The sequence below is a fragment of the Sphaeramia orbicularis genome, chromosome 22 (assembly GCF_902148855.1).
Source record: "Sphaeramia orbicularis chromosome 22, fSphaOr1.1, whole genome shotgun sequence".
NCBI classification, from domain to species: Eukaryota; Metazoa; Chordata; class Actinopteri; order Kurtiformes; family Apogonidae; genus Sphaeramia; species Sphaeramia orbicularis.
In genome coordinates this window covers 33,902,412-33,928,362 of record NC_043978.1, presented here as the reverse complement: position 1 = coordinate 33,928,362, position 25,951 = coordinate 33,902,412, and the positions used below count along the sequence as shown (strand labels likewise).

At 39.7% G+C, this 25,951-nt stretch overlaps 2 protein-coding genes across 7 annotated transcripts in view; both read right to left on the bottom strand.

The window, feature by feature from the left end:
• Positions 1–8,126, bottom strand: part of esrrb (estrogen-related receptor beta) — a 44,564-nt gene extending 36,438 nt beyond the window's left edge. Inside the window, exons 1-3 of one of the 6 annotated variants that reach the window (XM_030126594.1) lie at positions 8,006–8,126; positions 4,635–4,671; positions 897–965 (exon numbers count right to left, since the gene is read on the bottom strand). In XM_030126594.1, coding sequence (XP_029982454.1) covers positions 897–965; positions 4,635–4,671; positions 8,006–8,018 — 119 coding nt within the window. In that variant the 5' untranslated portion in view covers positions 8,019–8,126. Of the gene's footprint in view, positions 1–896; positions 966–4,634; positions 5,380–8,005 lie in introns of those variants that run through there. The other 5 variants (XM_030126595.1, XM_030126596.1, XM_030126597.1 and 2 more) reach the window with 5 other exon arrangements.
• A 5,187-nt stretch (positions 8,127–13,313) lies between these two features.
• The window catches only part of LOC115413612 (G patch domain-containing protein 2-like), a 61,414-nt gene continuing 48,776 nt past the window's right edge, over positions 13,314–25,951 (bottom strand). The window contains exon 11 of the mRNA XM_030126602.1: positions 13,314–13,417. Coding sequence (XP_029982462.1) covers positions 13,332–13,417 — 86 coding nt within the window. The 3' untranslated portion in view covers positions 13,314–13,331. The remainder of the gene's footprint in view (positions 13,418–25,951) is intronic.

Sequence of the window (25,951 nt, the reverse complement as noted above, 5' to 3'; positions counted from 1 at the left end):
AACAGTCAGTACAAAAACATATAGAAATCCTTGTTAAATGTGACAAACTTGCAAAACATGAAACTTCATTTTAAGAGTTTACATATTCTCAGTGCTCGCTGCCCCCGCAGTTTTCTACATTTTGTCTTTTTTTCTTGACTTTGAACTTTTATGTTACTTGTTGTAGAGTGTGTATACGTCCACTGTATGCAGCCATGTGTGTGTCAGGAGCCCTTCAATGTTGGAGCAACAGGAAGAAGTGCTGACGCACCGTGTCAGTGATAGCACTCTGCTGCCACAAGGGCATGAAAGCCCACGTAGGCTAGCATTATCCTTCTAGACTAATGGACCTGGTTATTTTTAAACAGATTCTCACACTGCGGTGAGGTGTCCAAGGTTACTATGGACGAGAAATCATGAAAGACACACGCAGTGACAGTTGGTGCTTTCTGTGCAGGTGGATATTGTGAAATTGCAAAAGAGGCATGGCAGCTAATCACAGCAGGTGTAAAGGCCAAACATCAGATGGGGCTACATAAGAAAGTGGGTTACATTAAAGTAAAAGCTACCAATTTGTCTGATGATATTAATTATTTTGCAAATCACTTGATGCTATGTTTTTAGAAAATGTATTTTAAATTAATTTCTGAGCCCCCCTGGGTGGCATAAAACAACTATGTAGTTTGAGAGGTGGAAACTAAGATTCTAATGAGGCAGCCCATAAACCCGGCAAAAAGCCGACCAAAGCCTTAACATGAACCGGGATACCTCTGGAGCTACAGAACAGTGAACATCCAGAGTGTGTCAATATACGCTACATCCCCATTTGGCCTGGAGAGAGATAACATGCTCCACCCTCCCCCCACTCAGTCCAAGCTGAGTGACATATTTACAGTAAAAGTAATGATACTAGATACCAGAAATGAGAGGGCTCCAGCGTGGCCAGTGGACTCAGGAATCTCTCTAATGAATTGGACAACAAAGCCCTGTTGGCACAAGGAAGAAGTATTTAGAATTTTGTAACAAAGTGAATTTAAAAACATTAGGCTTTCTTTTAAAGGCTCCATCCCAGCACCTCCTGAAAGCCCACAGTGAGAAGGAGGGTGGGAGTGGGACAGGTGGACTGGTTGGTCTGCTGGGCTGGACACTGCTGCTACATAGGCCACCAGCTCCTGGCTCATAGCGGGGTGGTCATTCTCGGCCAGGAGCCTCTTCTGGTAATGTATTCTGAAACCAAATTACCGTAAGCTGATCCCATCTGGATAGTGTCTGTGCACGGCTGCTTTGGTTACCCACCACTGCCTCTAGCCTGCGATAGCATCTCCATGAAGACAGCAAAAATCTGATTAACCCAATAACAATGAAACACTTGGTCAAAGAGCAAAGAGCTTTTAACTTAAGATACACTAATGCAATTCCCTCGCCTTGTTTTCTGAAACCTAATAAGAATCAAGCAGACAGACTGCTAGAGATGGGTGTTTGCAGGCTCTAATGTAGCAGGCCGGGAATGAAGTCAAATAAATTGAAATCTAATTCATCATTGTGTGCTAACTTCTTTCTGCCTTTCTAAAAAATACATTAAAAAGCTCTTATTTCATGAAGGGAAATTGGATAGCCTAGTTACTTTACAGCAATGGCTATGCCAGGGCTTAAGGAAAGCAAGAGTGTTGATGGAACATTTAGAACCAGAAAAAGAGCCACATCTCAATTCACTGCCGCTCAAGCTGTGTATGTTTTCTTCTAAGTACTGAGCAACTCAAACTGACAATCCTCAGCATTAGCTGACTTCAGAGTGGTGCGAACAGCCACTGCAAAACAAGATCAAAAATAAGCCTTTCAAACTCATATAGAGAAATGTTAATTCTCACTGCATGAGCCAAGAAATATTTAGACTTAAACAACTAAGCAAAGTAAAGACTGCATACATACTGAGTAGACTGCATACAACAATGAAGCTAATTTGTCAAAGAGATACAATAGAGAACACAACTTTTATCAGAGCTTGTGTTATCAAAATTACTTTCATGCGCTCTTATTGTCACATTTCTAGATACTGCTGGTCTACAAAGAGGTATGACACATATGTCTTTCTATTTCAAAAACAAAACTCAGTTTCAGTCAAATACCCAGGCAGTGGAGATGCCCTCAGGTCAATCTATAGAGTGTACACTACAGTGATCCCACAACAGCGCTGCACTAATTACAAGGAGCGTATACGTCCCACTAATCCTCTCAACCAAGCATCACAGCCACATCCAGTGAGGGGCTGCAAATGCCGCTGTACAATTAGCAGAAGAGAGCCACTGCTGAACCAAAATTAACAGCACACTCAGGCCAATGCTGGACAGGTCCTACAAATAACTAGCTGTTGGTAGGCAGACGTGAAATCAGGAAAACACTAATTTACTTATTATTATATTTTCTTAATTACTTCGAAAGATGTTTAGTTTCATCATGATAATTTAAACTATGAGATGAACATTTTATTAAGAATTTTTACAATAAACAATCTACAAAATCTGAGATGATTTTTTTTTTTTTTTTTTTTTTACATCAAATCCCGGTTCACAACTTAGATTTGAAAAATCTTTTTTTATATTTCAGTTAAAGTAATTTCATTTTCATTTAAACACACTGAAGGAAAGGAAAACAAAAAAGTCATTCCTTTCTAGTGTATAGAGTGCGATTAAGTATTTATCACATTCATTCTAAAATAATGTCTATCATCAGTCAGTGTCAAATAATGTTGCAATTTAACACAACTATAAAACTAATATTTATATAAATGTTAATATAGAGGGGAAAAATTATTGAGCAAATATATGTATTTAAAATGTGAGTAATTTACTTGTGAATATTTAACAAAAAAAAAAAAAAAAAACCTCCAATATGTAAATGCAAAAGCGTTATTTAAAACAGACCTCTGAATTTTAACAGATTACATGAACAAAAACTAAAACAATAAAATAAATTATTTGCAGTACAGCTGAAATTGACACTTTTAGTGTTTTATTATGTGTCTCCTTGTTGTAATAAATACCCTCATCAGAATATATAAAACAATAAAATATCTGCTAAAACCTAAAGGTAGTAATTTATTAACATTTTAATTATATAGTAAATGGTGATGTAATGTGAAGAGCTGCTTATGAGCTATTTTTAACAGTTAAAATGAAATATATATAAAATAGTTTCTGCTGGATACTTGCTGTTTTTTGAATTTTTCCTTAAGGTGCATATATAGTTTATAATTCCTCTTAGTGGATAAAATATTAAGTTATTTATGTTGCAGTGATAAAAGCTCTGTGAAGAATTTCTGTAAATAAATAGGTGAAGTAAAGCATCACAAAGAAAACTCAAGAGAAACAACCCCCTAATTTTTTTAATAATAAATTTGTACATCTGTAGCTTTTTGTGACTTTTTTTAAAAGAGAGATTAACTATGGCAGCATTAAATAATGTGTCCCTTGTTAAAAGTCCAGTTATAACAATATTCAATCACAATAACCAGTAAAATCTTGTGTAATTGTTAAGATTTATCTATAAACTTACAAAAAAAAAAAAAAAAAAAAGATTTAATGCAGAGAGATATGAGGCAACTGAAACTGGGGAACAGCCAACTATTCTTCTGGCAGTCAACAGTTTTACATTTACACTCCTTTATTAATTACATCTAGTGGAAATATTAAAGACTGACATTTTAGACTGACATTGTAAATATCTTTAAATTTAAACAGAGCTTTATACTGTCCCATTACTATTTTTGGTACATTATGGCTAATGTCTTGAAGTGAAAACATAAAAAGATAAAACTGCTGCCAGTTAAATAAGTATTTACCACAAGTGGGGATAATTTATTTTTTATAATATATTTACAGGTCATGGATTTCAAACTAAGCACAGCTATGGAATGGATTTACAAAGTTGTAGTTTGTTCAGAGCCTGTATGAGAGCCCAGACTATCCCAGCAGCCAGGAGTTGCTCAGACAGCAGTCCTGCCTCGCGTGCCGCTGGCGTGGACAGACTGTCAGCTCACTGAGGTTACTGGGAGCTTTCATTCGTCTTTATTTGGCTACATATATTACAGTGTGTAATTTATCCTCTCCAAATCTCAGGATTCATGTTAATCTCATCTCCTTAAAATATTATTTCCATTCTCCCTAGGCGGCCTGATCCAGTAACAAAGCCATCAGCAAACAACCTTGTAACCCGACTGGACAGGTACCTCCAATTCTTTAGGAAAAAGACCAACTTTGCCTTTGAGCAGGGTAAATCAATCGGCCATGCTCTGGATAAAATTTAGAAAAGGTGGCATAACTAATATGCTCACACAATAAATCTGCACACACTGTGTATGCTGAACCTGCCCTGTTGCTCTACACTGTCAAGTCCTAGATATTCTAAAACCATTTAAAGTAATGAAGAGACAAAAGTTTAGGTGGGTATAAAATAAAAAGCCAGGGAAAAAAGTATGCTCCTGCTAAAAGAAGAAAAAAAGTTTGCCGGCGAGATAAGCAAGAACAAAGCAAGAGCAAGCACAGTTTAAGAGATAAAAAAGGAGACTGAAAACAGAAAGACATGAAATAAAACTGCATTACAAACCAAGGGGTTAAAGGAAAAGTGAAAGAAGAAGGAAAGAAACAAAGTGCACCTACTGGTTATGATAGCTGAGAGGGTCTGGAAGACAAAGTTCTGAAATGTCCATCAGTCCAGTTTTAGCATTCCAGGAATGAGAGGAAGAGGAAAGAGAAAACAATTGAGACCCGCTTCTTCCCCAAATGATAGCACAGCACCCTCAGAGACAACACTGCCGAAAACCCCCTCCAGCACCGCTCCCCCCAGCCTGCACAGGTATGTTGGACTCTGATGGATTGGGTGGGTGTGTGGGTGCATGAGCATGTGTGTTGTGTATGTGTGTTTATGTATATATGTGTGGGAGAGAACGTGTGTGAGGGTGTATGTAAGTGAATGTGTGTGTGACAGAGAGAGAGAGAGGGAGAGAGTGAGGGGGGAGGGACAGATAGACAGTGAGGTAAAGGGGGAGAGAGAGAGAAGCGCAGGCAGCAGCGGGATGAGCGCTAAGATGGAGAGAGCATGAGAGCGCTGGCGAGAGGAATGACTCTTTCCATGGTCGGGATAGGGCTCTTTAAGACTCAAGGGCTTGATGAATATGGAACAGCTGCTGTTGGCTGGCTCAGAGGGGCAGGACTTAAAGCGACAGAGGGGCCGGCGGAGCACCAGGGAGGAGGGATCCAAACGCTCACTCGCACACTCTGCTATGTACAGATACAACACAGGCACGCCACACATGCTCACACTCACATAGACAAAACAACCTATCACATGAACAACAGGGATGCAACTGAGAACACTCAAGCAAAGTTTAGGTAAAAGATCTGGAAAGACTGTGATGCTAAGAACTTAAAGCAAAAACAAGTAGACAGTACAGAGCACTGTCATATATTAGATGTGTCTGTAAAGAAACTAAATAAAAATAAATCATCATACATTTTACATGAAGATTTTGTACATGAATAAATATGCATGTTTCTGCACATTGTTTCTCTTTCTTTGCTTGTTTTTAATATTCACTGTATGAATGTCACACAAGTGACGAACAGCAATATCACTTTACACAACAACGCAGAACTCGACAAAGGCATCTCAAGACGATATAAAAATTTTCTGCAACCAACTTTGCGCATATCACAATATTGCACATACTGGTCTATACACTAATAATAAAGTCAAATCTGACACCAGCTTAAGCCACACGCAGTTCAGTGCTTCTGCAGCACTTCACTTTCAAAAAGCAATAGCTTTCAAACCACTAAGGATGGTAAATGTATTTATTGAGCTGTGTCACTAGCTCCATTTGAGGTTGTTACATGTGAGAGACCATTGTGAACCTTTCGCCACCTGTGAGAGATGATCTCAAGCCATAACTCATATTCTGGAAGCCCTTCAGCTTCTAAAGCAGCGGAAAATCCAGCTCTGTCTTCTCTAACCCCAGCTTTAGAACCGCCTGTGTTTCACTGTTGATCAAGCTCAGTAAGAATGCAGAGAATGCAGATACCATTTCACAGTCAGTGAGGGTCTCCATGTTACTGTATCCCCACATTATAAGAGCAGAGCTTACCATGGCATCTTATTGGAGAAATGAGCAGACTCACAATGTCTGACACTAGGCTGAGTCAAGCAGAAAGAAACAGCAGCTTGCCCACTTCTCATAAACTGTGCAAAGCAAGTCAAAAGATGCCTGACAAGAGTCTTCAGCTGCTACAGCCAAAGTAAAAATCAAGCTCAGGAAGAAGGAGTCAAGATCTACCATCAGATTCATGCAAAAAGGTGTGTTTGGCCGCTGTGATGCTCTCTAGTTTTCTCTGCTGAACAGGAACAGTGAAACCCCTGGAGAGGAATCCAGTTGCATTCATCGGCCCACGTTTCTGTAATCAATGCAAAAACATCACGCAATCCCTATTGATCATCACAGGCCTATTGATGAGGAGCAATAGTGCCTGCACAGTGGCACAGATCACACAGCACCCATCGCTTTTTTGAGACAAAAACAAACAACTAAATAAATTAAATACAATTGAGAGCGATGCCAAATTACACGTTAGTTTAATTTCTTAAAAAAGAATATAATAATTACAAAAAACATTATTTCACCTCGACAACAAACAACAAAAGAAAAACACTTGTCGATGCACTGCACAAGCCTTGAATGGCTATTACAACACAGCATGTGTTAGATCACACTCTACGACATTTACTGTATGAAAATTGACAGAATATTTCAATTACTCCTTTAAGTTGTAAATTGTAATGCAGTTCAGTGTAACTCATTCACAGATGTGAATATCTTCATAATAAGAGAGTTCTGTTAAAAAAAAGCCAGTAGTGGTAAAAGCTGATTCAGCAGGGTAAGATACTCTGTTATTATAAAACACAGAATCACAAGAGGTGGCACTTTGATAACTCACATTGATAACTCATGCCTCTATTTGATAAATCGCATTTCTGCATATTTTAATGTGGTCTCCCTAGGCTTGTGATTGACACTATACAGAATTTGACATGCAGTATGAGCTATGAGAGCCCTGCTGCCACTTTTGTTGCCTCTTATCAGCTCTGTTATGAAAAAATCAGCATCTGACAGTTGACTTGACAGTAAGGAATCTGAATTCAACCTGCGCTAAACAAACACTCCATCACTGCTGGCAGGACAAAGCTAGTAAAGTATTACAACTAGGACAAGAACAGAGATGATTATTAATTCATGAAGTTTATTTATCTTAATGATTCAGATTATTTAGTTTGTTAACACTGTTCAATCAGAGATCATTTTACAGTAAATTACCCAGAAGAACAGTTTAAAGTAATGTAATATGCTCACCTAAAGTCACCTTAAGTGACCTAAATGACTAAATAAAATATATTAAATAAATAATTTAAAAACATTAAACATGACACAGTAAAATACATTGCTCTTGTCCTGTAAAGACAAACATAACGCCAGGTAAAATAGAATCTCAGTTTTATTTAATTAACACAGTTCTGACTTAAAGTTCTGACTTTTACTTACGCAGTCCAGCAACATGAACCTACCATGAAGACTAACCTCCTACTTATAAAACATGTGATGAAGTGGCGAAGTTTGGGGAGTTTGACCCTTCTTAACGAATTAAAAAGACATACAGTTAATGTGTTGTAACTTAAATTCGCCTCAGTGACAGTGAGCCTTGTCGAGGCCTCACTGTCGCTATATTTAACCTTTTCATACATAGAGTAATGCTCAAATCGATAGCGTAATTTAGTCAGCATTCCCCATGGAAGAGGCAGAGGGATGCAGGTCCGCGCGCACTGTACATGCGTCAATTAAGCCCCAAGAGCGTGCACACTAATTTACAGTAGCCACAGGTGCGTTAAAGCTACACAGGCTAAATAATTTACCATTTAAAAAAAAAAAAAAAAGTGCGCAAAATAAGAGTTTAACTAAGTGTAAATGTGTGGTGTATCTTACTTGGACAAGTCATGTCACTTCCCCGGCTGAGCGTACCACAGTGGACTGTAGAAGTGGTGTCTCCTCCAGGTTGAGTGGCGGTGTGGTGTGGTGTGGCGTGGTGTGGTGTAGTGTTGTGTGGTGTGGGTCTGTGTTTCTGAGCGCGCCGTTTAACTGTCACACACCGCAGCCACACTGGCAACTCCTCCTCCGGCGCGCGCCCCATGGCTAAACCGAACACCTCCACGAGCTGCAGGACCCGGGTGAGCGAGGTCAAATGGGACTCACGAACAATGATAGAAAAATAAAAGTTATAGGTGTGGCCATAATGTGTTGTTTATATTATGAATGTGCGTGTCATTTTAGTGAAACTGAAGTCTGGGCGCGCAATTTTATATTTATTTATTTTATTATTTTTGACTTATTTCTACGTGCATCCCACAATGCAAGGAAACACACTTAGTACCATTGTTATTGCATTTAATTGATGTAATTTAATTTAATGGTCTATATTCCAGAGGTTCGGTGTTAGTGTTTTTGCCTTCTTCGGGTGTGGTTGTGGCAATTTTCACCTGAGAAAACGGCAGGTGACAGCAGACGTGCAAAGGTTGAACGCCACGATAGTCAGTTGGTTTCCACTGTTGATGAATAAATAACGGGACAATAGCAGCGTCGCGTCTGTTGCAGAGATCACAGTCGCTGTATCACATAACCAAAGCGTTCACAAACTACAAAACATTTTAAGAATCTCACAGTGCCTTAACTGCAATGGAGGTGCGTGCAAAAATGAGGGCTTTAACTGCTGAATCATTAATATTATTTGTAGAGTCCTGGTTGTATGCAGGATTTACAGTGTACTGATATTATGGATCCAGTGTGTGCATCTAAAGAATGAAAAGCATCAGTGATTTCAGAAAAATCACTTGAACCCAACTCACTTTGGCTTAAACTTTGTAAAGTTTGGGATGCAATAGTGCAATTAATGTAAAATCCGTTCTGTGCTGTTTTTTTGAAGGGTTTTTCTGTACATATTTTACATTCTCCATCACTGCTTCAGCTGTGGAGCAGAGCAGACCATAAACCAGCTGACAGCAGCAACCAACTCTATCCTCTCCACTAGAGGGAGGGCTCTCTCACAGCACTGCCACCGAGGAGCTGCTGCAGCAGAGGTACCTTTATTTATTTATTTATTTTTCCAGGGCGATAGTGTAATTCATAAATTGAATGAATGACAGCCAGGACAGTGCCAACAACTGGGCACACAATGGAGACCAGACTGCATTTACTTCTGAGTACAAAAACCTATCCATTACAAACGTGTAATTATTGTCCTTAATAGATTAATTCATGCTGAAAGATAGAAATGGGTTCCAGGCTATTGATGTAATCATTTCACTGAGGAAATTAAGTGACATTAAAAGAATGATATTGTCACCGTGAAAGTATCATTGATTCTTTTCAAATGCAATTAACTGTATTTGAAAATGGGACCTGCACATTGAGCTGCGCAAGGAGCACTGAGGATCACTTCATTTGTGAGAGATATAAAGACCAAATTATCCCATCAAAGAGAAAATCTATAAATGTAATGGCACAGCGCTTCAGCACTAAAGAATGACAACAGCAGTCCTGTTCAGTTCCCTCTGTTAGGTGAATTAACTACCAATGAGCAGCTCTCAGCAACTCACAGACAAATTACCAAGACTCTGAACTGTGAAAAATATCTCTTAATTTGACTATTCTTATGTGATTTTTTTTTTTTTTTATTAACATGTCTAATCCACTTGCATGAGTAAAAGCCAAAAGATGTCAGGTTCTAATATATCATGCCAGCAAGGTAATATTTAATAGATTATTATTACAGAGGCAGAATTTTTTCAAGTTCCTGTTTTGTTCTTCCAAAATGTTGCACAAATAAAGTCTAAAAGGAGTCACTGTATATCGAGTGAAAAGGCATGTGGAGTGGGGTCATTGATTGAGTTGCAAGAAAAAAAAACATTACATTAGGTAGTGGACTGTGTAGATGTATAGGAGATTATTGATTAATTTGTGTAATGTGTAATATGTAAAATATTAGAGCAGACTTTATGCAGACCCAAGCACACTGGTTTAAGATGATCCATGATTAACATACATCGTAGAAATATGCTGATTTGCTTTATCTAAACTAATTCTAATGTGATTTTCTAGTCACCACCACATCACATACTGTTATTATAATTGTTAGCGTCATTGTGGTCATAATGTCTTCAAGTTATTTCTTTTCCACTGTTAGTTGTTAGTTGGTGCTGTGACATATTTTTGACACAACTCAAGTTTTTATCTACTTTCAAAATTGAAAAACTAGATAAGGTTTACTGATTTTTTTTTTTTTTTTTTAGTCTTGATGAGATTTGAAGTGAGTGAAACACCAGTGGTAGCGGATTTTATAGCTGTATCTCAGTTTGGAAACCAACAGGACACTTCTGCTCTGACCTCAGTGTTTATGTCCATAAGAGCGTGTGTTGCTGTGTTGACTTTCCGTAGTTGTGTACTGTAGAGAGTTCAGATGGATTCCAACAAAAACAGGCTTGTGTGGCGGTTGCTGGTCCACACAACCCCCTAACCCAATTACAGTGTTGGTAATCCAGTGAAAAGAAAAAAATCAGCGAGAAGAGAGCGGGGAAGGCAGAAAGCAAAATACATGAAACAACTACAGATATGATGTCCAGGCATCAATCTCCAGTCCTGGTCAAAAATGCTGCATAATTCAAACCCAAACATTTTTCTCTGCGCGATTCAAACCAAATCAGAGAGCCCGAAGCCCCTCTTCTTCCACCTGCTGTCAGCCACCCTCCATCCCCACCCTCACCTAAATTTCATTTGGGAGACATCTTTCTCCCTTTCCCCCCTCTCTCATGCTCTCAACGTCGCTGTCTCTCCTCTTTTTTTGAATTCAGTGCAGTGTAGCCCTTAGATTTACTTGCTTAACAAATATGGACAGGGGGCCTAAGTGGTTTTTGAAATCTTCGAATGGACTTTGGAGTGCCTGTGCTGTGCTGGGTGAAAACAGTCTTTGTGTCTCTCAGTCTCACTTTAGCCCATATGTGTATGTGCGTGGGATTGCGTGTGTTTGCCTGTCTGTTTATGTTTACATCTATATATGTGTGCGTGTGTGTGAGTGAGTGCATGCACATATGTGGCTTCCCCATGCGCTCCCAGACTGCCTGACTGTGAGATGGCATCACTGGGTGGAGCGGCAGTCTGGAAATGAGATAAGGATGTCTGATTCATAGGATCTGACAGGAAATCTATACTGTGCAATGTTTATAATCCAGCCATTACTACACAGCCAAATGAAAGAACAATAATCCAATCATTTACTCCATATTTACCTGAGGCAGATTCTCGGTTTTAGAGGAAAGTGCATTGCGCTGTGACGGAGGCTGTAAAACAGCTGATACGGGTGAGGGTGAGGGGGTGTTGGGGCTGGTTTCTAGCACACAGAGAGGAGTGTCCAGAAGAGTGGGGATGGTCTGTCCTCTGGGGAGATGTGTGTCTACAGAAGATGGGATCACCTGTGTGTGCTCTGTAGGGTTAAGTGTCGTGCATTACTCATCATTAAGACCTTATTGATTTATGAGTAACTTACAGAAAAGGAGTAAGTAGAGTTTATGAACATAAGGTTACAGAGAATAGAGGAAAAGAGAACATCCTCAGCACATGTATACAGATGACAAATTAAAGGAAAACAGTCAAGAAAACTCACTGTGGGAGTATGCAGTGACGAGAATCATATGTTGTGGCTTCCACAGTCACCAGATCTCAACTCTGAACCTGTGGAAGATTTTGGACTAACATATTAGACACCATTTTCCACCACTATCATAAAAACAGTAAATGAGAGAATATGATTTATCCAACTATTACATATAATATTTAGCACTTTTGCAGTTACTGTTACTTTTTTGCTTCTTTGGCTGTGATGCAGTGATTTCTCCCTCTCCCTGTAGTCACAACATCATGAGTAATAGCCTATCAACTGAAATAAATAGGCGAAATAGATGTTCTTTTCCCTGAAATGGAAAAAGGCATTTATGTATTTACTATTATTTATAATCCCTCCAGTTCAAATGTCATTGAATTGCACTTTCGTCATTTGACTTGACAGCCAGCTTAAACATATCTCAGTGAAGTTTTGTGCTGAACCTGAACTAAAATTTGATTTTTATTTTCATTGTAAATGTAAATTGATTCCATCAGTTTTTAGGCTCCCTGATAACTAATAATTTGTAATGATATCAGACTGGATCAACCCCTAATTCCATCCTTACAGTGATGTTCTGGGGCTGACCTCCCAGCATTTTATAGTACAACAGTTAATATCAGTTTCACCTTCAATTTGTCACAATTCTGTATCTACTGTATGAGTAAAATGCTTCGATTATCACAGTTTAAAAGGAAGGTATAACATGGCCCATTCGCACTGATCTTGTGTTATAACACAGTGGTCCATAGATGTAATGTTTTTCCCATAAGCATAGAGGAATTCACGGGTGGGGGTTTACTTATCATAGAGTCTTTCATGGACAGTATGAGCTGCTCCTCATTGTGTACGAGGGGGGAGGTTTATCTTATTTGGAAAAGTGAAGGGGGCCTGCCCTTATCTGTCAATAAACAGTAATTAGATTTTGTGGCCGATAGCGTCGATTGGTTTCTAATCTAGCTGTCGCCCTAGACGTGTGTAATTAAAATCCTGATTGATAAAGGGGCAGAAGCCCGCCCACACCACCACTTTACCAGACCCTACCCCCGACCCCTTCAAAACACAAACAAGAGAGAGATATGAAAGAAGGCCTGGGGAGAAAACTGCACTTCTTATTGATCAGCTCTATCTGCTTTCCTATCAATGCCCTTTTCTCACAATGGAGGGGCTAGTACAAAGGTTTGCGACGTAAAACTTCGTAGCTAATCTTCATCTGGTAGATTTTATCTTCCTTAGAAATTTAAAAAAAAAAAAAAAAAAAAAAAAAAACATTTTATCTTTAAAGACTCATAACTATGTAGGAAAACTAAAATGGGAAATTAAAACAAGCTTGCCACTAGTGAGAAAAGGCTTACTGTGATTGTAATGCAATCAAGGAAAAACACCCCTCAGGCGTTTAAGAGATGAAAAGAGCAATGTATTTTATCTATTTTACAAATGGGCCTGTGAACACAAGACGAAGGAGCACAGAAACACACATAAATGTACATATACACAAATGCGCACACAGGTGAAAGTCAAATGTGTATCAGGCATTAGACAAATAATGTCGTACCTTCAAGTCAGAGGACTCCCACAGAGAGTAGCTCAGCTGAAAGATGTTCAAAAACACTGCCTCCAGACTTCACTGTCATCAGGGTCCATGCGCACAGATGAGTGAGGAAGAAAGGCTACGTGCTCTCTAAGTTCTAGAGAGAAAAAGGGACAGTGGAGAAAGTAAAACAGTGAGAGAGGAGAGCAGGACAGAGCATCAGGCAAAGTGGCATCCAACTAAGTAGGCTTGCACTTTCAGCTTCTGCAGCCAGCAAATATTTCATCATGACCCAAACCTGAGAATAGTACCATGACGGCATGAGCGGCAGATAATCTGTTTTATAAAGTCGAATTTTTGCGTGGTTGTCTGCAGGATTTTTTAAGCCCCATAAACTGGGCAAGAGTGCAGACAGCAGGCCTGCGACCTTTTCTGTCTGACACTGCTCACCTGCTGTCACGTGTGAGGGCTGACCCACAGCAGTGAGTGATGGCTGCATACTCGGCTTCACCCCCCTCTGCGATATATACATGCCAGCAAAATCACATGCATGCACACACACACATACAATACATATTATACCCACTGTGGAGCGGATAAACCACCTCTCACTCACCACACCAATCCTGCTACCTCATCGAGAACATAATAAATCACAAATTAGAAGTGTGTGAGTGCGTTTACTTCGAAGGGGGTGGACAATCTAGAAAGCACTGGTCCAGGGCTTAATTTGAGTCTTAATGGAAGGCTAAATTTCCAAAGGAAAACTTTCATTGAGCATAAAATGACTTTCCTTAGTTTTCACTTTCTTCCACTGAGAGTGATTGAGATTGATAAATGCTGGCATTGCATGGCCAGCTCACGCATAACATACCTGATTTAACTATTTTCTGTAATTTCCCCAATGGAGAGTGACTAATAAATGGTTACCTAAACAAATAGACGAATGATGCTGAAAAAAAATGTATTTGTTCAGATATGTTTGTTAACGTGTAAGTTTGTCATATAAAAGAATAATGATGCAATGTTACCCTGAGGAGTTTTGATATTTTTCCTTATATGACATCAAATAGTAAACCAAGGGATGTAAATCACAGATATTCAGAATTTCAATGTAGTTTAGAAAAATAAGTAAGTAGATCTACTGCTTTTTTGCTTTTCCCCATTAGGTATGGGTCAGTTGGGATGGGTGATGGATATACAAAATCCAGAACTTTGCCTTCATAGACTGGACTTAAAATACTTTATGGTGGCCACTTAAAATGTTAAACTGAAAGGTCCTCTCTAGATCCAGTATTTGTCAGCTTTTTGGTTAAAGCAATACTAATTCTGGTCTACACTTCAACATAGTACTTGCAGTAATGTGTTATCATGTGCTATACACTGTTTGTTCTGGGTTACAGCAGAAACATATGGACACAACATGGTGGATTCTGTGGAGGTAACCCACTCCCTCTGCACATATAAACAGCTCATTCTACTTTAACAAAAACACACATAAATATTTTCAGGTGATAAACTAATAAAGCATAATTTTTGAACAACAATTCTTCTGAATCTTTAAATATGAAACAATGGTTAAAACACTATAATACTGATGGAAACATACGTTAAAATGTTTGAAATGTTTTGAAACATTGACATACATATCTGTAGCTGTCAGAAATGAACAGTGGTGTCATTTTGTTCTGTTAAATGAATAAACACCCTCTATGTGCATAAAATTTATTGTATTGCATTCACGCATCTCTGACCTGATGATGTTCCACAATAGATTTAAAGTAAATCGCTACCCTTGAAAAACTTATGAGGAAACCTCCTGGATATAGAAAACCTTGTCTTCTGTGAATAAATGTAATTTGGGATCAGATTCTTCTTAAGGATGTCTTCTCTCCTGATAATAAGGCCAGCTCCCCCTGTGGTGCCACAACAGTGGAGTGACCTTGTTACCAGGGTGCCATGTGTCACAGTAGGTGGGACCCAGAGGGAGAGGACAGGGTGAGCAGATCATCTCCCTGCATTCCTGGTATCCATGCCCTACCCTTCCTGCTCTCACCACAGGCCCAGCACCAGAAAGGCTGGTGCAGGCAGAAGAGCAGCTCCAGGCTCCGGAGAACATGACTCCAATTAAGCTGTGGAAGCCTTGCTCACGCTCCACTGCCCCAGCCTAGTTGTCCTATGTGAGAAGACACACATTGAATCTAGGGAAATGAACTCTGTCAGCACAGGCAAGGTAGACACTGAGACAAACAATTTGTTAAATATAAGAGCTCATTGGGCTTCACTGTAGAAGTACAGAGTAAAACACTGTAAAACATTGATCGTTATGGTTTTTACATTAAAAATAAACAAAAAATGCAAAGAAAGTGAAACAACAATGATAGCTTGTTTCCCGTTATGAGAGCTCAGGAGAAAAAAATGGGAGTTAAGCACATAGATGAGAGCGATTGAGATGCCTCGTTTTCCCCTGTGATTAAAAATGTATGTTGCCACACGCAGCCTTTGGTGTGGAACTCTCCTGGAAAAGGAGCTGGTTAATATTCAGGCCCATGTCTGGCTAATGTCTTAAAGTGATAAATAGGAGGGGGTTGCTGCCGTTTGATTGTTCTTCACAGGCAGTCTGGGAGCAGCAGCACAGGGGGATTTAAGGTGGAGGAATCCTCTCAAAGCTCCTCATTCATTCACTCTCAGACGCCCCATCATTAATTGGGCCTGTCGACATGACTCCTCTGTACCCAGGGCCAGTGGCAGCTACCATGGTGGATGAGCTTTTTAAGACAGTTCAAAAGAGTCCTTGCCTCATGAAAGGCATTCAAATTACATGAAATTGCATTCATGTCAAGCCTTGCAGGCATATTCATACAGTACATTGGCATAATGTCTTATTTCGTGCCCTGCATATCTGTATGACTATAAAATCGTTCTCTTGGGAGCAAAACATACTATAAAAAGTATGGTTTCCAAACTGTTAATACATAATGTTTCATTTTTTTAAGTAACTGTGTGTACACATATGGTCAATACAATCCTGCGTATTGGTACATCTTTTCTCACCATTACAACTGACTACATCAAGGGAGCTATTACTTTCACAACTTCAATGGGATATTATTCATAAAAACATACAAATCTACAGAAAGTAAGTAAAATTATCACTAATAAAGACCTGCTTTGAAGAAAAGTCTTTGCAAGTTGTTTGAAATACAATGTAGACCATAAGTATTTGCAACTGTTTATCTATATCCTATCCTTGAAAAAATACATTTCTCATTAAGTTTTTTTTTCCCTATTCAAGCAGGAAAAAGAAATGCATAATAGACCATTTAAATAGGTACCTGAACTGCAGTATGTGCAGCAGTTACCCCTCTGGCACACTTTCCACTTTGACAGTTATCTCCTCGCTCCGTGTAAGTATAGCTATACAGGACAAGGTGAGTCCAGCCTTCAAACTTTGTGATTTTACTGATGTAGAGTTGGAAGGTGATAGCAGAAGGTGGCCAGATTTGGTTCATGATGTCAACCATGTGATACTTTAGTATTTATAACCATTAGGGGCTGTATATATGTCATGAAGTACAGCGGGCTCTTTTTCAGGGTGGCCATTGGCCTACTTCACTTCCATCCTTGTCCCACTGTTTCTTCATGCAAGACTGATAACCCCTATACAGCAGGAAGGGTTTGACTGCTGCTTTAAGGAAATCTGAGCTGATTTTATTTATTGGGTCTTATTAGCATTAATGTTAAAGAATTTTAGAGATCTATGCAAATGCAGGTCAAGTTAACCTTTAAATCTTAGGGTGAGCTGACAGTTGAATGGTTAAGGAACATATTCAAGTATTGAGCATGAAGTCCTCAGTTCAACTACAGTTCTGCCACAGGGCAATTTTCTCCACGTCATACCTGTACTGCTATTGTCATGAAAAAAACTCAAATACCTAAATCGTTAGCCACTTTCACACAGGTGAGATGGTGATCCCACCTTTTTTTCCACCATTGACCTATTTCCACAGCCAAGCCAAAGGTGTAACAAAAGTGAGACAGGCTGGATTTTTACACAGCAGACCTGCGTGTCGGAATCAAAGGGGTGGTGACACAGCGCAGCATATAGTGTGACGTATAACTTGTGTATCGGAAATGCCCCGTGCATTGCAGTGTTGCTAACCTCTCCAGAGTCTTTCACCGTTCCACAAATGTTAGCATGCATAGAGTCCTCTGCCCGAAGTGACAACACCTCACGGATCTCAGCGTCTCCCCAGTTTGACATCTTTCTGGTGGCATTGATATGTTTGTTTACTGTACATGGCCTGCACTCATTTTTACATCCCCCGGCATGGGGGTCGCACATGCAATACATTATGAAAACATCACACACCTTGGTTGCGGAATGAGAGGTGTTCCACAGAGGTGGGACAAAATGAACCCACCATTTCATTGACGTAGACATCGTTCCAGAATAAAGGTGAAATATTCCCGTACAGAAGTGCTGTGTAAAAGGGGCTATTGTTTAGTTTCTGAAGAGAAGCACTGATCCTCAGTCTGCACTGGTTTCCTGCTATAGGAACTCAGATATTCCACAGTAAAGTATTGAAATGCTGAGCAAAGAAAATGACTGATTTGTAACTGACCGCATGTTAGATTCCAGAAAAGCCTTGCATAGTTTGCAATTACGGCCCTGAAACATTTTTGTCCCTGTATATCTGTATCCAGCTCCTGCACTGTCATTGTCTTCTCAGTTCTTTCATACTATTGAAATTATTACCACTCACTTTTTACCTTTTTCACTATATTTTGCAATCATTCTCACTCAGTATCCTCCCATTACATGCTTCCCTCCTCCTCTCCCTGTCGTAGAAGTAGTTTCTGTTATGGCAGTGGGAAGGCTACCCGCAGCGGGAGAGATCCTAATTAACAGCCTATTCATTTGTGTGGAGCGGAGGGCTCCTGCTTTCTGAGCACTTGTTTTATGGTGGCGCTAGGGAGCCCTGTCCAGGGATTTGGAGGGGGATAATTGCCTTTGCCGCAGGCTGCAGTAATCTGGTCGGCTAATTCATTATTTTAATAAGTTAGCTTCTCCTCGGGGGTGTGCTAGCTGCGCTGCGCCTCAAACCTTGGTGGTGCACCTCGTTATTGTGGCGCTCTTTTACACCGCCGCCCGCACGGGGTTAATAACTGTTATTAGCCTCTCTCCTCAGCCTGCAATTTCTCGTTTAACTGGGGCGATTCAAACGAAACCTTTGCGAGCGTCTAATAATCAACCTCTCTGGAACTGGGGGTAATCCCTATGAAGGGGTCCATATAGTATAGAGGGGTAATGGATGCAATCGCCTGAGTGCTTTGCCTGCGCTCTTTTCATTATGGGTCCTGATGTTGTTTTTGTTTTTGATGCGGCTGTTGTTTTTACTCAATTTCTTCTAAAATCATTTGAGGGAAGAAATATTTGCCTTGAGCAAGGGAAATGGATCAGATTTATACATACAAATAAGATGATCATTAGGTTTGCGTAACTAATGGCTTCATTTAGGCCATAATCTTCAATCTCTTTAATAGGCTCTGCAGTCAGTAGGATGTGTGTATGTGTCTGTGTAGAAGCAGGCAGGTTTAATGACTCCAGTGCACTCAGACATTTTGTGCATTGGCTGATTAAAAACCATGTCTTTTCAACAGGAATGGAAAAAAGAGAGGGCTTGGTGAATAAAAATATTTGAAAAATCCAATATTGGAGATGGTGACAGCTAGATGTATGAAGGAACCCACTGTTAAAATCCAATTATGAATACAGCACAAAGTGGTTAAATGGTTTTCAATGCACCTATTGGATACATTATTTCACTTTGTAACGAAAGGAAATAACCTAATTTATTTTGGAGAGAAAATGCAATCCTATTATGTCTTCAGATATCCCTTCTTAGCATCTGCCAAAGACAAAGTCTATCACAGTAGCTGAAGAAAGAAACAGTAGAACTTATATGCAGAGAACTTGCCCCTGGAAACCATTTATGCCTCAAATGTTTGTGCATTTAGCATTGTTAGTCTGACATGTTTATGTATGCTGTCTTTACTAACTGGTTTTAATAACAGTCCATCATGGTTTCCTCTGTACATTCCAGGTAAGTGCAGGCCACAGCCCATATTCACATTTATACACATTCATTCACTCATGTTTACTTGCCATCAAGCTGTGACCTGTGAGCCTCTGGATATTAAAAAGGTTATCTCTTCATCTACTCTTAACTACAGTGGAGTGGCACATCACATGGCCCTGGTTCCTGTAAATGAAAGGGCCAATAATGTCTAGTGTGGAAAATGTTGAAATGAGCCTGGCCCTGTTCTGTGGTCAGTCATATGACTGAAAGAACATTACCATCAATATGTTTTCTCATCAACCAAACAACAAGCTATTAAAGCACCTGATGTATTGCACAATATTTATCTAGGACTGTGACGGTCCTCAAATGGTACTATGTGTTCATTTAGCACTTTTATCTGCATCTAAAAGTTAAAGGTGCACTTAGCCATGGCCCCTTCTGCACACAGGAGTGGCGGTTTTGCTCCATAAAGTACGCACATGATAGTAAATGACCTGGTTCACTATTAACTATTATCAACTTAATGTCCTTCCTGGCTTGCCACATGTGGAGCTTTAGCTGTGCGCTGGCCTCTGGGGCTGCCTGGGGCTTGTTCAGGGCCATGGCTTTTCAAAGCCCACACAGCCATCTGCTAGACCAGTGGCCCTGCTTCCCTTATCGAGCTGTCATGGCTGCAGCTGGGACAGCAGGGGCCTGAGACTCTCCCACACCCAGGTGTTTTCCATAGCTTCATGCATATGGAAACAGAGGTTGCTCAAGCATATGTGGAGCTGACACTCACCTAATAAATGCACTGCTATGTGGACAGTATTGCTAAATGCTGTTTGTGCACTGGGAGGAGTTTCCTTATTGATTTTCTCCTCATATGGATGTATTTCATTTGACACTTCTCTGTGTGAGGGAGTATTGATCAGTGATATCAGCTGATGTTTTCTGAAGAACTGCTGGTCTGGCATAGCTCAACCCAGTCCTGTAGTAAAGTCCTGCCCACCTTAAAGCCGCTCCACTTAGCATGACTGGCTTCTAATGAGTGGTCCCTCCTCTCATCACACAATCCTGAGTCCCTCCCTCCCACATTCATCAATTCTCATTAGGGAAAACCATCATGTGGAATACCAACTTTTAGCCAATATTCATCACTGTCAGCCCTCATCCATAGCAGCACAATGACAGACGTAGGATCTGGGAGTGCCTAAGTAGCACTGACTTAGCTCTTTTATTCCCTAATCTCACCCTCTGTGCTTGTGGAGCCCAAGCAACTCTCGGCAATGCATACTCCCTGACAGCAATTACTTTATGCAAAAAGAGTAGAGAAGTTCAGTGAGTGGCATGAGTAAGAATAAGCCTCCTCTGAACTCTGGCTGTTGGCAGGCTGTAGCATTCCAATAGGAGCAGCTCACCTCCCATGGGCCTGACAGGGCAGTGGAGAGGGGGAGGTGATGGCAGAGGACAGATTTCTGACACAAGTTAGTGACAACGTACATCAGATATCATTCAGGCACTGATGTCGGAAATATTACTGTAGGACATTTATTTAAAATATCTACCTACATCAAGCACTTGTATCAAAAATTACAAGGGGTTCCTGTTTTTAGCCAAGGGAATATTAATTCCAACCAATATTCAAACATAATAGGTGATAATGATGTACCTTAACACTGGACGCCACATGCAAAAATGGAACAAATCAGACTTCGTCCATTTAGGGCCATTAATTTATGTTGGGTTTTTTTGGACGCATAATGTTGCAGAATCAAGACCTGACCAATTGAAGCAACCCCAGATTATCACTCTGCCCCCACAGGATTGTACTCTAGGCACTAGGCATGATGGGTAATCACTTCAACTGCCTCTTTTCTCACCCTGATGCAACCATCACTCTAGAACAAGGTTAATCTGGACTCATCAGACCACATGACCTTTTTCCTTTGAAACACAGTCCAATCTCTATGCTCTCTAGCAATTACATTTAAGTAAAGTATCATTAACTACCATTATCTAACAAAATGTCAAAAACTACATAGCAGTGGATGAGGCAAGGCAAGGCAAGTTTATTTGTATAGCACATTTCGGCAACAAGGCAATTCAAGGTGCTTCACACAGGACATTGAAATAAAAGAAACAAAAAGAAACACATTTAAAACATTATAAAAGAAACATGTAAAAGGTGATTAAAAACAGCAAGTAAGAAAACAACACATAAAATCAAAAAACATAAAAATAAAAACACACACATATTAAAGTAAGAGTTGCAGTGCAGAGTTTCAAAGAGAATATAAAATTTAAAAAGTCAAAAGCCTTTTAGTCAAAGGCAGCAGTGAGCAGGTGAGTCTTTAACCTGGACTTAAAAGAACTCAGACTCTCAGCAGACCTGATATTTTCTGGTAGTTTGTTCCAGATATACGGAGCATAGAAGCTGAATGCTGATTCTCTATGTTTAATTCTGACTTTGGGAACACAGAGCAGACCTGCACCAGATGACCTGAGGGGTCTGGATGGTTCAAACTGGACTAGAAGGTCTCTGATGTATTTTGGGCCTAAACCATTCAGTGCTTTATATGCTAGTAAGAGAATTTTAAAGTCTATTCTCTGAGAGACAGGGAGCCAGTGTAGAGACCTCAGAACTGGACTGATGTGGTCCACTCTCTTGGTCTTAGTGAGGACTCGAGCAGCAGCATTCTGGATCAGTTGCAGTCGTCGGATAGACTTTTTAGGCAGACCAGAGAAGATACTGTTACAGTAGTCAACTTGACTAAAGATAAATGCATGGACAAGTTTTCAAGGTCCTGCTGCGACATCAGTCCTTTAATCCTAGAAATGTTCTTGAGGTGATAGTAAGATGACTTTGTAATTATTTGTATGTGGTTTTTAAACCTCAGGTCTGAATCCATGACAACACCCAAATTCCTGGCCTGGTGTGAGGTTTCTAACTGAAGTGACTGGAGCTGCATGCTGATTTTAAGACGGTCCTCCTTGGGTCCAAAAACGACTACCTCAGTTTTTTCTTCTGTTTAACTGAAGAAAATTATGGCCCATCCATTCAGATATTTGCTCCATGCATTTACCCAGTGCTTGTATGGGGCTATGGTCACCTGGGGACATTGAAATGTAGAGCTGTTTGTCATCTGCATAGTTATGGTAATCTATTTTGTTTTTTTCTATGATCTGAGCAAGTGGAAGCATGTAGATGTTGAACAGAAGGGGCCCCAGGATGGAGCCTTGGGGGACTCCACATGTAATTTTGGTCTGCTCAGATGAGTCAACTTATATTTAAAATCTTACATGTAAATTAACTATTAACATTACATTACATGTAAACCACTGTTTGCACATTGTAGTAAAAACAATCATCAAATGTATTGGTAATTTTGCTTTCTTGGATTAGTGTGTTGCAACATGACATACACACAATAATAAAAACATGCAATTCTGCATTAATATTAACGCTTATACAATTATATTGTTTCTGATATTTTATCTTTTATACATCTATCTTTTTATCTACTTTGATGGCACGTACAATGATATAATATGCAATATACAAGTAGACAAGTTAGCAAAATATAGGTACATATATACATGCATACAACAAGTCCTTTTTAGATATCTTAATGTAAAATATTATACCTTTAAATAGTGCTTCAGTCTTGTTCCCATCCACTGCATCCCATCTCCTCAGCAGCTTATCTACGTCACAAACAAACAGGCTTTACCAGCGCTGTGTTTCCCTGCTCCGTCTGTAAAAATAGTGTGTGTGTGTCATTCTCATAACGGATCGATACATTCATTCCCATTTTAGCTGCTCTGCCCCCTTGCCCACCCACGCCCATGAATAGGACAGCTTGCAAAACCAAGGTGCCATGTCAGCTAATCACATCCCTATTGCCTCCGTCATTCGTGCCCCAGTGGCCTGCCCAGCACAGCTAGAGATTTTACCCAGAGGTCAGTGGGCTGGCCAGTGTGTCTCAGTCCAAACTCCCCTCCTGCCAGTTGGATCAGAGGGAGGCTAGTGGTTTTCCTCTCTGCTGAGAAAATGAGATCACACTGCCACAATAGGGGGGCTGCCTTTGTAAGACCTGCATTCCAGGCGACAAGATAATAGTGGAAAACCATTTGCATTAACCAAGGGGACATCAGAATGAATCAGACACCGTGATAAATTCTGTAAATGCTCCATGCTACCATTTGCTAACTGACACTCAATTATTACCATTTAGTAACTGCTACAGAGCTAAATGAAGGCCTCTGCTTTGTTATGGAAATGGAAATGTTGGTCACTCTGCTGCTCTTGTTACCCAATTGATTTACAGCCTGTGTACTGCAGAGATGTTATTGTAATCTGACGTTCATTTGTGTTTTTCAGTCAATATTGTGTATTTTTGAACATTGTTTCTTACCACATTACATAATTTTATCATGTACATCATTCTGTTTGTGCTATCCCACAACTTGGTGCAGCAGTATCATTACATGTCTGTGTGTAGAAAAGATAGAAAAACACACACTGATGCAGATTGTATTGGAGAACCTTCGAGGGCAACATATGATGGCCTGAGGCGGTGCCTCTGTGGTTGAGGCATCAGGGCATCAGTAACTTCCCTCAGGGCTGCTGGTTGAAAATATAAACAAACAGCATTTCTGCTCTGCAGGGGAGTGTTCAAGAAAACTAATGCAGTGAAAATTGTTTAATGCTGATTAATTGCACATGTTTAATACAGTGGTTTATCTCACTGTAGGATTCAGCGAAGTGCAAAAGGCATAGACTTTACTTTAGTTTCTGTTGTAAAATGGAGTTAAATTTGACTATTTAATATGGGAAAAGAAAATTACTGTAATTCAAGCACCTTCGAATAAGCAAACACTATCAAGATTCAACTAAGCAAGATTCATTTACATAGCAAAACCACATATAAGTGTATATATGAATACTGAGATTGTGTGACACTGAATTAAACATGAGTCAGAATGAAAATACATAGGTTATTTTCATGTCATTTTCTATGTGTTGTGTTTGATGTATGTATATATTTCAACGAAGCAAAAGAAACTTGTGTTTCATGTTGGCCATGAAGATTTTTTTCATATTGTTAATATATAATTATAATATAAAAGAATAATTACAAACAGCTGTATCAAAGTGGAAATATTCATTAGGCCATTCAGATATGTACAAAAAAAATAAGCATGGCTCTATCTTGTAAATCCAGAATACACACAGATACAATATATGCAAATCCTTTAACATATAGGTTGTTCTTATACAGGACACCAGTGGGCCAGTTCACATACATACAAACTTGCACCTGATTCAGTGACTCCAGTCCTACATCCTTCAGCAGCAGAGAGCACCTGAACTTTTTCTGCACATGATAGATGGATGGTAGAGTGTCCCTGTGGGACCAGTGATTAAACAGGAAGTGTGGAGTGTCGCAGAGCAGACCAGGGGCTGGCAGACCCCTCCTTCACAGCCGCTCACTGATCTGCTGCTACAGAAGAGAGTGGGGAAAGAATAAAAGGGAGCCATGGATTATCAATAAAGTCAATATGGCATTGTGTTACATGTGCCCTCTGACCTAAGCAGGGATACTAGCTCTGATACACAACAGAAATATTGGAGAAGGCACTCACAATTCATCTCTGTTCAACAGTTAGATCTAAAGTGTCTATCAGACTTTTTTATTTTGCGTAATATAATGGCCCAAGTCAAAGTGATTGACAATTATTAACTAGCTTATCATTGAACCATAACACATAAAGCTTTGCAGAAAATGTCATTTGTATGTAAAGACTCAGATTTTTTTTTTTGTGAGGAAATGGATACTGTAAATTGTTAACTATGTGTAAATGTTTACATTTATTTCAATATTCCTCATGTTATTTTCCATTTGATGTTTCACTTAGATTACAAGCTTACATTAATATGCAAATCATTTGAAATGATCCTGCAGTCACTTTATCAAAGCATTTCTCCTCATCCCTAATTAGAATTCTCGTCACAGTCAATGAAAAGCTTGTTTCAACATATACCATATCACCGCAGCTTCTATACAGTAATGCCACTGAGCTGAAATCTGTCTTAGACCTGCTACTTTAATTCATCTCCAGCATTCCATGTTTAATTTTTAGCCTTGGTTGCCCACAGGGACTTTAACCCTTTTTGCGGTCTCATTTTAATCGGATGCTTTTTTGTTAAATGTTTAACTTAAATTGGGAGTCTCATAAATATTCCAAATCACTCGTCCTGTGTTTGATGAGGAAATGAGCCTCGTATCCACCGTGATTCCCCAGGCGGCGAGGCGGGGGAAAAAAAGCCTACAACTTAACTCTTAGAAGTAGACCTGTGCGCTGCTCTGACAGCCTACATTAGCAAGCAGCAAATTGTTTTAACAATGTGCGGGCCGCCTTTGTGCCGAGATAATGATGATATCTCTGTTCTGTGGCGCTACACGCTACTGAGGTAATCATAAAGGTCTCCACTGTCATCACTGCCTGAGAGCACCTTTTATGGTCTAAAGGGACAACAGCTTGTACTGAATATGAATCTCCTCAAACTCCTCCCAACATGGACTCTACATGATTATCATGGATGATGGTGCACCACATTC